General features: G+C 39.1%; 1 protein-coding gene and 1 long non-coding RNA gene across 3 annotated transcripts in view; one reads left to right on the forward strand and one right to left on the reverse strand.

Annotated features, from left to right (window-relative positions):
- Positions 1-10,309: 10,309 nt before the first annotated feature.
- Positions 10,310-10,853, forward strand: LOC128687407 (uncharacterized). Its single transcript, XR_008406833.2, has 2 exons — positions 10,310-10,453; positions 10,506-10,853. It is a non-coding gene; the product is annotated as an uncharacterized lncRNA (long non-coding RNA).
- Positions 10,546-13,515, reverse strand: part of LOC128687408 (membrane protein BRI3-like) — a 30,140-nt gene continuing 27,170 nt past the window's right edge. For both annotated transcript variants that reach the window (XM_070092692.1, XM_070092691.1), the window contains 2 exons: positions 12,170-12,363; positions 10,546-11,754 (listed from right to left, as the gene is read on the reverse strand). In XM_070092692.1, the coding sequence (XP_069948793.1) occupies positions 11,623-11,754; positions 12,170-12,363 (326 nt within the window). In that variant the 3' untranslated portion in view covers positions 10,546-11,622. The remainder of the gene's footprint in view (positions 11,755-12,169; positions 12,364-13,515) is intronic.

The following is a 13,515-nucleotide window of genomic DNA, read 5'->3' on the forward strand; positions in this document are numbered from 1 at the left end:
CTACTTGCCTTCTTATAAAATATTTCTCTGTCGACATTAAAGGTACAGGCTACTGAAAAATATATTTTAAGATAAGTTGCTTCTGAAATATTTATTACAGCACATCTCAATTTTTTTATATAATAATAATAATAATAATAATAATAATAATAATAATAATAATAATAATAATAATAATAATAATAATATTATTATTATTATTATTATTATTATTATTATTATTATTATTATTATTATTATTATTATTATTATTAAGGTTAAACAGCACCAGTTGCAAACAAAAAATCGTATAAAAAGTAGAACCCATAGTAACAGTGACTGTCACACCTCGCAGAACCGGCAGACAGCACCGGTTCCAGAGCAGCTTAAAGACGGCCAATGGAAGCCACATGGCTAAAAGATGATAAATAAATACATACGAGAAAGTAGAGCTTTAAATGTAATAAGCCATCCAAGCCACGTTAATCTGAGACCAATAGTTCTTATTGTTTTATATTGCCTGATGTTAACATTGTTGATAATGATAAGTGGTAATACTGCACTGCTCCACGGGATAAGTGGTAATACTGCACTGCTCCACGGGATAAGTGGTAATACTGCACTTCTCCACGGGATAAGTGGTAATACTGCACTGCTCTACGTCATAAGTGGTAATACTGCACTTCTCCACGGGATAAGTGGTAATACTGCACTGCTCTACGTCATAAGTGGTAATACTGCACTGCTCCACGGGATAAGTGGCAATACTGCACTGCTCCACGGGATAAGTGGTAATACTGCACTGCTCCACGGGATAAGTGGTAATACTGCACTGCTCCACGGGATAAGTGGTAATACTGCACTGCTCTACGTCATAAGTGGTAATACTGCACTGCTCTACGTGATAAGTGGTAATACTTCACTGCTCTACGTGATAAGTGGCAATACTGCACTGATCTACGTCATAAGTGGTAATACTGCACTGCTCTACGTGATAAGTGGCAATACTGCACTGCTCTACGTGATAAGTGGCAATACTGCACTTCTCTACGTGATAAGTGGTAATACTTCACTGCTCTACGTGATAAGTGGCAATACTGCACTGCTCTACGTGATAAGTGGCAATACTGCACTGCTCTACGTGATAAGTGGTAATACTGCACTGCTCCACGTGATAAGTGGCAATACTGCACTGCTCTACGTCATAAGTGGTAATACTGCACTACGCTACGTCATAAGTGGTAATACTGCACTGCTCTACGTGATAAGTGGTAATACTTCACTGCTCTACGTGATAAGTGGCAATACTGCACTGCTCTACGTGATAAGTGGCAATACTGCACTGCTCTACGTCATAAGTGGTAATACTGCACTGCGCTACGTCATAAGTGGTAATACTGCACTGCTCTACGTCATAAGTGGTAATACTTCACTGCTCTACGTGATAAGTGGCAATACTGCACTGCTCTACGTGATAAGTGGCAATACTGCACTTCTCTACGTGATAAGTGGTAATACTTCACTGCTCTACGTGATAAGTGGCAATACTGCACTGCTCTACGTGATAAGTGGCAATACTGCACTTCTCTACGTGATAAGTGGTAATACTTCACTGCTCTATATGATAAGTGGCAATACTGCACTGCTCTACGTGATAAGTGGCAATAATGCACTGCTCTACGTGATAAGTGGTAATACTTCACTGCTCTACGTGATAAGTGGCAATACTGCACTGCTCTACGTGATAAGTGGCAATACTGCACTGCTCTACGTGATAAGTGGTAAACTTCACTGCTCTACGTGATAAGTGGTAATACTGCACTGCTCTACATGATAAGTGGCAATACTGCACTGCTCTACGTGATAAGTGGCAATAATGCACTGCTCTACGTGATAAGTGGTAATACTTCACTGCTCTACGTGATAAGTGGCAATACTGCACTGCTCTACGTGATAAGTGGCAATACTGCACTGCTCTACGTGATAAGTGGTAAACTTCACTGCTCTACGTGATAAGTGGTAATACTGCACTGCTCTACATGATAAGTGGCAATACTTCACTGCTCTACGTGATAAGTGGCAATACTTCACCGCTCTACGTGATAAGTGGCAATACTGCACTGCTCTACGTGATAAGTGGTAATGCTTCACTGCTCTACGTGATAAGTGGTAATACTGCACTGCTCTACGTCATAAGTGGTAATACTTCACTGCTCTACGTGATAAGTGGCAATACTTCACTGCTCTACGTGATAAGTGGCAATACTGCACTGCTCTACGTGATAAGTGGCAATATTGCACTGCTCTACGTGATAAGTGGCAATACTGCACTGCTCTACGTAGTAAGTGGTAATACTGCACTGCTCTACGTGATAAGTGGTAATACTTCACTGCTCTACGTGATAAGTGGTAATACTGCACTGCTCTACGTGATAAGTGGTAATACTGCACTGCTCTACGTGATAAGTGGCAATACTTCACTGCTCTACGTGATAAGTGGCAATACTGCACTGCTCTACGTGATAAGTGGTAATACTCCACTGCTCTACGTGATAAGTGGCAATACTTCACTGCTCTACGTGATAAGTGGCAATACTGCACTGCTCTACGTGAAAAGTGGTAATACTTCACTGCTCTACGTGATAAGTGGTAATACTCCACTGCTCTACGTGATAAGTGGCAATACTTCACTGCTCTACGTGATAAGTGGCAATACTGCACTGCTCTACGTGATAAGTGGTAATACTTCACTGCTCTACGTGATAAGTGGCAATACTGCACTGCTCTACGAGATAAGTGGCAATACTGCACTGCTCTACGTGATAAGTGGCAATAGTGCACTGCTCTACGTGATAAGTGGCAATACTGCGCTGTTCTACGAGATAAGTGGCAATACTGCACTGCTCTACGTGATAAGTGGCAATACTGCACTGCTCTACGTGATAAGTGGCAATACTGCACTGCTCTACGTGATAAGTGGCAATACTGCACTGCTCTACGTCATGAGTGGTAATACTTCACTGCTCTACGTGATAAGTGGTAATACTGCACTGCTCTACGTGATAAGTGGTAATACTTCACTGCTCTACGTGATTAGTGGTAATACTGCACTGCTCTACGTGATAAGTGGTAATACTGCACTGCTCTACGTGATAAGTGGCAATACTGCACTGCTCTATGTGATAAGTGGTAATACTTCACTGCTCTACGTGATAAGGGGCAATACTGCACTGCTCTACGTGATAAGTGGCAATACTGCACTGCTCTACGTGATAAGTGGTAATACTTCACTGCTCTACGTGATAAGTGGCAATAGTGCACTGCTCTACGTAATAAATGGCAATACTGCGCTGCTCTACGTGATAAGTGGTTATACTTCACTGCTCTATGTGATAAGTGGTAATACTGCACTGTTCTACCTGATAAGTGGCAATACTGCTTTGCTCCACGTGATAAGTGGCAATACTGCACTGCTCTACGTGATAAGTGGTAATACTTCACTGCTCTCCGTGATAAGTGGCAATACTGCACTGTTCTACGTGATAAGTGGTAATACTTCACTGCTCTAAGTGATAAGCGGGAATACTTCACTGCTCTACGTGATAAGTGGTAATACTTCACTGCTCTACGTGATAAGTTTTAATACTGCACTGCTCTACGTGATAAGTGGCAATACTGCACTGCTCTACGTGTTAAGTGGTAATACTTCACTGCTCTACGTGATGAGTGGGAATACTGCACTGCTCTACGTGATAAGTGGTAATACTTCACTGCTCTACGTGATAAGTGGCAATACTGCACTGCTCTACGTGTTAAGTGGTAATACTTCACTGCTCTACGTGATAAGTGGCAATACTGCACTGCTCTACGTGATAAGTGGCAATACCGCGCTGCTCTACGTGATAAGTGGTAATACTGCACTGCTCTACGTGATAAGTGGCAATACTTCACTGCTCTACGTGATAAGTGGCAATACTGCACTGCTCTACGTGATAAATGGCAATACTTCACTGCTCTACGTGATAAGTGGCAATACTTCACTGCTCTACGTGATAAGTGGCAATACTGCACTGCTCTACGTGATAAGTGGCAATACTGCACTGCTCTACGTGGAAAGTGGTAATACTGCACTGCTCTACGTGGTAAGTGGCAATACTTCACTGCTCTACATAAGTTGCAATACTTCACTGCTCTACATAAGTTGCAATACTTCACTGCTCTACATAATGGCAATACTTCACTGCTCTACATAAGTGGCAATACTTCACTGCTCTACATAATGGCAATACTTCACTGCTCTACATAAGTGGCAATACTTCACTGCTCTACATAAGTGGCAATACTTCACTGCTCTACATAATGGCAATACTTCACTGCTCTACATAAGTGGCAATACTTCACTGCTCTACATAAGTGGCAATACTTCACTGCTCTACATAAGTTGCAATACTTCACTGCTCTACATAATGGCAATACTTCACTGCTCTACATAAGTGGCAATACTTCACTGCTCTACATAATGGCAATACTTCACTGCTCTACATAAGTGGCAATACTTCACTGCTCTACATAAGTTGCAATACTTCACTGCTCTACATAAGTGGCAATACTTCACTGCTCTACATAAGTTGCAATACTTCACTGCTCTACATAAGTGGCAATACTTCACTGCTCTACATAAGTGGCAATACTTCACTGCTCTACATAATGGCAATACTTCACTGCTCTACATAAGTTGCAATACTTCACTGCTCTACATAATGGCAATACTTCACTGCTCTACATAAGTGGCAATACTTCACTGCTCTACATAAGTTGCAATACTTCACTGCTCTACATAAGTGGCAATACTTCACTGCTCTACATAAGTTGCAATACTTCACTGCTCTACATAAGTGGCAATACTTCACTGCTCTACATAAGTGGCAATACTTCACTGCTCTACATAAGTTGCAATACTTCACTGCTCTACATAATGGCAATACTTCACTGCTCTACATAAGTGGCAATACTTCACTGCTCTACATAAGTGGCAATACTTCACTGCTCTACATAATGGCAATACTTCACTGCTCTACATAAGTGGCAATACTTCACTGCTCTACATAATGGCAATACTTCACTGCTCTACATAAGTGGCAATACTTCACTGCTCTACATAAGTGGCAATACTTCACTGCTCTACATAATGGCAATACTTCACTGCTCTACATAATGGCAATACTTCACTGCTCTACATAAGTGGCAATACTTCACTGCTCTACATAAGTGGCAATACTTCACTGCTCTACATAATGGCAATACTTCACTGCTCTACATAATGGCAATACTTCACTGCTCTACATAATGGCAATACTTCACTGCTCTACATAATGGCAATACTTCACTGCTCTACATAAGTGGCAATACTTCACTGCTCTACATAAGTGGCAATACTTCACTGCTCTACATAATGGCAATACTTCACTGCTCTACATAAGTTGCAATACTTCACTGCTCTACATAAGTTGCAATACTTCACTGCTCTACATAAGTGGCAATACTTCACTGCTCTACATAAGTGGCAATACTTCACTGCTCTACATAAGTGGCAATACTTCACTGCTCTACATAAGTGGCAATACTTCACTGCTCTACATAAGTGGCAATACTTCACTGCTCTACATAAGTTGCAATACTTCACTGCTCTACATAAGTGGCAATACTTCACTGCTCTACATAAGTTGCAATACTTCACTGCTCTACATAAGTGGCAATACTTCACTGCTCTACATAAGTGGCAATACTTCACTGCTCTACATAAGTTGCAATACTTCACTGCTCTACATAAGTGGCAATACTTCACTGCTCTACATAAGTGGCAATACTTCACTGCTCTACATAAGTTGCAATACTTCACTGCTCTACATAAGTTGCAATACTTCACTGCTCTACATAAGTGGCAATACTTCACTGCTCTACATAAGTGGCAATACTTCACTGCTCTACATAAGTGGCAATACTTCACTGCTCTACATAAGTTGCAATACTTCACTGCTCTACATAATGGCAATACTTCACTGCTCTACATAAGTGGCAATACTTCACTGCTCTACATAAGTGGCAATACTTCACTGCTCTACATAAGTGGCAATACTTCACTGCTCTACATGATAACAGGAAATACCTTCAACATCTGTGAGAAAGTATTAGGTTATACAAGCTCTTTTTCACTAACATAATATATTCGTTTATTGATATTTTTTCTCTTAGAGTCTGTGAAGTTTCTGAGATAAAAGAGCCATGGTTGGCGAGACTTAGTTTACCAAGTATAGGCCTAATTATATTATAAGCTCAGGGAGGCGGGATGGTATCACACAGTATTCAAGAAAGTGATCACAGGGCTGCCCACAAACTTTGATTATCATCATCATCAGCCAAACTGCCAGAAGTATTTGTAACTAAACCTTACCCTGTCTACTACAACATCAGTCACCCCTCAAGGAAGGTTACTTGATGCTGGTGAGGGACTCTTGATCTTGGGAACTGGATCTGTGCTCCAGTTCCCTGAATTAACCCTGAATACCTTGCATCCCCCCCCCACAGGCGCTGTATAATCCTACGGGTTTAGCGCTTCCCCCTTAATTATAATAATAATAATAACAACATCAGTCAATCTGTTCACATTGCTAGTTGCTCCATAAACGTATTTATCTACGTTCATATTATCGTGGTGAATGAAAGCTCTACTCTGGCTTCTAACTGTAATTCTATAACATTCAGCTTCATCATTTACTTCTTTCCTAATATTATCCTTAATGTTAGACACAGATATACCGAAGTTATATTCTACATTTTCCATCAAGGTGCATTGTTGGGCTAATTTATCAACTTTATCATGCAGGAGTAATTCAGCGTGTGATAGAATCCATAAAAAATTTAACATTAATTCCCTTTTCCCTGATTTTGGAGTAACTGTACCTGGCTTCTCCAATGAGCATATTGGAGTTATTATGTGAGTTAAGTGTCCACAATGATGACATAAAATCAATAATAATCATGGAGTGAAACTCGGTATCATCAGTTAACTTTAGTGCCATTAGGATGGCAAACGATCCAGTTTGCAGTGTAAACGCGCAGTTGTTAATTCTCATGCCTAAGTCAACATAGTTCCCATCGTTATCTGGAGAGGTGGCAACGAGAGCAGATACAGCCCCGCTAGTAGACTCCTGCTTAGATCCTTCAGTGTATTTAGTTTGATACATTATTACTAACAATTAAAGGAGAAGTTTCTTCTTAAGCAGTTGCCTTTGTAAGAGATTTAAGGACGGAATTACTGGTTATGAGCTGTCACATAGCTGAAAGCCTTGAAGGGAAAGTAAGGGTTTCCAGTGGCATAGCTGGGATGTGCATGGGCAAAAACCCATGGGGTTAGGAGTTGGATGTCTGTAAATGAGTGAAAGAGGTAGAGGTGGAGGAGGGGGAGGAAAGGGGTTATAAATCATGGTAGGATGTGTGGAGGACGCCATTATGTTGATATATTTGAGTCACGTTTCATTTACACTCTTGAGTGAGGCGCCAGGGCCGGGTTGTGACGTCACTGTGCCACACTTCCATAGTGCCACTGTCTATCATAACACTGCTGTCTATTTAAGGACGCAGGCTCTAATTCTCTGAGCTCGATATTTTTGTCTCTTATTCAAATAAGGAGTTTCATCGGAGAGTTACAACAGTAACAACTTATAAGATCGTATGTCGGACACCGTGATTATACTGGGAATCTCTCTCTCAATGTATATATACTGAGAGTTTGCTTTAATCCATATTTGCTTAATCCATATTATGTTTAGGTGAATAGCGACCTTAATGATCCTCGTTTAGTCGATACGTTAAACCAACATAATGACATTGTTACAGAGTGTAGCTACATCCAGGAAAAAATGAGTCAGAATTATCCCAGGGAGAGGGTAGTTACCACTGGTCTGGACGGATTGTGACCGTAATGATGTTAGTGTAGTGGACAGGCCTTAAGCCCATTAAAGTAACTGTCGTAATGGTGAGGATGATCCATCATACAGCCTCTCACACCAGGGGATTGAAAATAATGGAGGGTAAGAAAGTTTACTTATATCTCTCAATTTATCTTTCCCTCTGCCTCTGCCTGTCACTGCTCTTCCCTCCCCCCCTTTACCAATCTCTCTTCTCCTCTGTGTATTACTAGGTTATATACACTGAGAGGTGCATGTCCCGCAGTATATATATAATGAGATTTTGCTTTAATCCTTATTCTAGAGATTATAATGAGTATCTTTTTATATTTATAGAGAATGATAAATCCACTGGAGTCATGCAGAGCCAAGAGCATGGGATGCAATAAAAGTTAATGCAAGAAGTGGAGGGAAGCTCCATTTTCCTGGATCAATAGCTTTTCATCGATACCAAGGCACCTCCACTGAAGGGTTTAGAGATTATAGCATTCTTGACAAGTGAAATATAGCTTTAATTAATGATCCTCGTGTAGTCGAAGAGTTTTAAACCCATAAACCAACTTACAAAGCTCATTTTTTACCCTCTTACCTTTTGCTTCTTTCAATTCTTTAGACAATTTCTCTTTCTCCCTCTCCCTTCCTACACTTATTCGGTCCCTCTCACTTTCCTCTCATCTTCCTCATGAAAATGAGTGATAATAAGAAAAGTCAGCATGAAGCAGTGGGTCCATCACACTCAGTTAACATATCAAGATGAAGCACGCTTCCACTTACCATTCAAAACAATCGAAGTTTTCTTTACAATATTTTTTTAGGTTTTTATGTCTTATTTTAACAATTAGAAATATAGCAGGCTATATTGTTTTATTACTGGTGGTACAAGGCGGTAAGCAATTAATGCACCCCGGTACCAGCACTCTGTTGACACTGGTGGGGTGGGGTGCCCAGTACCACTGAAAGTTGACCCCTGGTTGGTGGCTGGGGATGCCTCGTACCGGGGAGATTTAGTCCTTCTTGCAGACAGTCGTGGCAATGAGCTTAGCAACCACAGATAGGGAAGGATGGTTAATCGAATTTAAACCCTACTGACTACATGAGTTTACACCCTTTCACCACTAGTCAAGGATACCTTAATCCCTAAAGCAGGGATTAAAGTAAACTATTAGTGTGTAAAGAGTGAGAGGCACACACTTCTTCTGGAAGACAGCTCAGCCAGTTGTTTGATACTGAGACTCGGTCATTACTTCTCTGCTGTTCTCACTCATGCTCTATGAACTCTTAATCATGTTCAAACTTTTCCCTTCACTTATCCAGTCCTCAGTTTTTCTTCACATCAACTACAGTTCAACCTCTATTTTAATCCCAATCATAAAATTTATGACATGTGAGCCAGAGACAGCATTACTGAACGCCTCGAGCTTTCCACAGGAATCAGATCCAACCCACTACGTAAGTACATGTGATAGGATTTAAACCTAACTTAGTAACTATTTAAGTACATACCATAGGATTTACATATAACTTACTAACTGCGTAAATACTCATTACATAAGGACATATTTATAATTATTTTGAAATAATGTGACAGACACTCGAGGATACATACACCGAGAGGTGTATGTATTTCAGCGTTTATTTTTGTATTTTTGTCTGGTGGTGAAAAGTGTAGTCGAAAGGCTTGAAACTCCATTAACCATCAGTGGAGTCAAAAGTGAAAATAAAATTAATATAAACACATCTATCTTTTAATACATCGATGAAATGAACATTGATAGTAATAACTAATAAGAAAAATGGGATAAAAAATAAAATAGAATAAAAATAAAAAATGGAATAAAAAAATAGAATAATAATAATAATAATAATAATAATAATAATAATAATAATAATAACAATAATAATAATAATAATAATAATAATAATAATAATACCTAACTATAAATAAATAACTAGAAATTTTAGCTATCTACTAAATAAAAAATACTATATGTGAAAAGTCCAAGCAATAAATCATATGAAGGAATAGTAATAATAACACAATAGTAATTATACTAAATATAACACTAATGATAGAATATAGAAAATATATTCCAGGGGTATCACCGGTAACCACAACCCAATCTTTATATATATATATATATATATATATATATATATATATATATATATATATATATATATATATATATATATATATATATATATATATATATATGTATATATTATATACATACATACATACATACGGATAAATATTACACTGTAAGCACTGACGGATGTTGTAGTAGCCAGGGTAAGGCTTAGTTACAAGAACATTTGGAAGGTGGGCACATAGTGAAAATAAATGCAAATTTTGTTGTCAGTCATATATGTATAATAGCAAGTACTGCCCACACTTACCAGTTATAAGTAATTATGTTAAAGGTACCCGTAAGGGTATTATCATCTCACCGAAGAATTCATTATTAAGTAGTGAGTCTGTTTCTTGAACGGGGTGTGACACCTAGGTGGGTTAGGCTAGTCACTAGCCTAACCCACCTAGGTGTCACTAGCCGCTAGTGGATGCAAATACGCGTTTTCACAAATAAAATGACATAACCCGCATTGTATGTTTTATTTACATACTGGACAGGGAAGCTTAGCCACTGAACGAGTCATCATTTGATTAAGACCCTCGTCAGTACACTGTATAAACACTATGTGATGTACGGGTGAGTTACAAAGCAGTACAGCAGGTTAGATGTCATATGTGGATGGGATGTGAGTGGGTGTTGGAGTCACCTGTTGGGTTTCCCGTGCAAAATGAGGTTAGATGTCCCATGATTCCACTCTAGTGTTGGAGGCTTGTATGACTGCTATAATGTTGGAGGGCCTGTACGATTGTTATAGTGTTAGATGTCTGTATGATTGCTACTTAAAAATAACGTCTTCTAGCTCATTATCTATTCTAATGATTAGTACTGCACTTGTCCAGTTCATGAGGTGTGCATGATTAACTCTAAGAACAACAAGCCCGCCCTTTTAATTACAATTATAGTACTTTCGTAAAAGAAAGTTAAATGAGTGGCTGCTGACGGAGCCTTGAACAGCTGAATTATGACTATTCGCAGGAGTTGTATGTAAAACTCTATCAAAACAAGGCTCAACCCAAAATGAACCCCTAGTCTAGAACTCAATTTTGCGCTACACTATGCGTCAGTCTTCTAGTCGGTTATATAGTCATGTTCTTTAATATCAAGAGCTTAAGTGTGCACTCGTTATTGAATACTGAGGGACAATACGTGAGTCTATCTGATACGTAAAGTTTTCTTAGTTCAAATAAGAAACCAGAAATTCTAACTATCCTAAACTTGCTTGTAACAGAAAAAGTATGTAAGTACAAATGATAATATTGTACAGCTAAATGAACACCTGTTATGTTACTAGGTCTAGTTCTTCGGTTATTGTGTAGCTATGTGCTACTGTCCACAGGATGGGTATGAGGTGCACAATAAACTAGCCAATAAACCATTATATTAGTAGTACTATGTTGGTACATTAGTGGTACTAAGTTGGTATATTGGTGGTATTATTTTGTTGGTACTATATTGATACATTGAGGTCATTGCCTCTCTCTTTCATACACACACACACACACACACACACACACACACACACACACACACAGAAGCGAGTCTTAAGAGAAGGTTAGGCGACAGTTCGAGCAGCGTCGTTCCATCATTAAGAAACAGCACAACATGCCGATGGGGAAGAAGCAGATGGCCAGGAAGATCCCACAGCACGTAAACTCACTCCTCAGGAAGCCAGCCTGTGGGAGAGTCAGAACTGGGAGAGTTACTTCTGAGAGCGTCAGGGCTTGGACAGTGAAGGCTAGGAACGAGCCACATGTAGACTGATGAACGGGAGGTGAGAGAATTCCCTTCAAAGAGGGGTAATGATTTATTTCCTAGAATCAAGAGCCCTTAACCCGGCATCAAGGCACCACCTACCTTGCTACTAGGAAGCCAGAAGGAGGATCAACACTCCACGATCATTGCTCTAAAAGACCCGTCAGAATTTGACGTTTCTCAATATTATAATGACAATGATAATAATAATTATAATTATAATAATTATAAAAATAATAACACTAATAAATAATAATTATAATATCACTAATTAATAATAATAATAATAATATCACTAATTAATAATAAAACTTGTGAGCCTGAGGGGACACTCACCCTGCAGGCTGGACAGTTAGCTCCGGTCACCAGCACCACTGACGAAGGTAGTGGTTGTGTGGTGACAACTGTGGTGGAGCCGTGCTGCTGCACGTACACCGGTTGTTGTTGCTGCTGCATGTACATCGACTGCTGTGAAGGCCCCTGGAAGCCCAAGGGTGGTGGAGTGGCGCTGTACGGCGGTGGTGGCCCAGCTGAAAGAGTGACAAATGTTTTGAAAAGTGCTGTAAGGAAACACAGCTGATGGATGCGCGGTAGCAATATATATCACAAAAAGGATCAGTGTTATCGCACACATTATACTTCGTTGAAAATGCATGTTAATCTAGGCTAGGTTAGGACATATAGTGACAATACAACGGTCTATGAACGAGTTTACCTTAAATATTTCGCATTCGGTAAAATATGCCTTCAAATGCTAGTTTAAACACACTAATGACAATAATTTGATCTATAATATGTCTTTGTACTAACTTTTGTATTATTTTGACAAGTCTCTCCTTATATCACAAGATTTAATGCGATTTCGCCAACAAATCGACTACTTCATTGTGTCCTACATCCATACACATATACACAACCCAAAGCCAATTCAATATTTCCACACAGAAACACCGGCTTTAAATCAAACTGAAGATGCAATTTCTTGTTATCTCAGAGACCAGTGTCCTAAAATACGCCAGCACATTAAGTTGGAAGCCGCTTAGAAGTTGCATTGTCAAGTTATCATTATTGAAGGGTGAAACCAACTGAATGAAGCACTTAGAAATTAGAGCATAAAAAAAAAAAACAGTATTTCGATAATAAAGGCCAGTTAGACCTACACAGGCCAAAATTAATTCAAACTTGTCTGTAAATAAGACTAACCACATTTTAAGGTTTAAGTAACTAGGTAACTAAGTAACTACGCCTTCATTAGGATTTAGGTACATAACATATAATTTTTTAGAATGTTCTTGAATATTATGGGCACATAAAAGGTACATAATGTCGATTCAGCCTTCCTTTGAAGACAATACATCAACACTAAAAGTTTGAAGCCACTGGAAGATGTACTGTACAGTTATTGCACAGAACCCCACAAAATTTGTACCAACACAACCTTAACCCCCTAAAACAAACGTTTTAGCCATCTTATAAGATGCATCAGTCATTTAACGCTGATGCCTTTCAGAACTTCTATTTTAATCATGGAAGTCCTAAATTCTGATCGGTAATATTCACGGTGTTTGACTTTATTTGGTTATCGTAGGTTAAATCAACTTGCTGTTCTTTTATGTTCCTATAGTATGTGTGGCATCAAGACTATTGTTTAAAATTTGTATGTTATGTACACTAAGCTTACG

The sequence above is a fragment of the Cherax quadricarinatus genome, chromosome 40 (genome assembly GCF_038502225.1).
Source record: "Cherax quadricarinatus isolate ZL_2023a chromosome 40, ASM3850222v1, whole genome shotgun sequence".
NCBI classification, from domain to species: Eukaryota; Metazoa; Arthropoda; class Malacostraca; order Decapoda; family Parastacidae; genus Cherax; species Cherax quadricarinatus.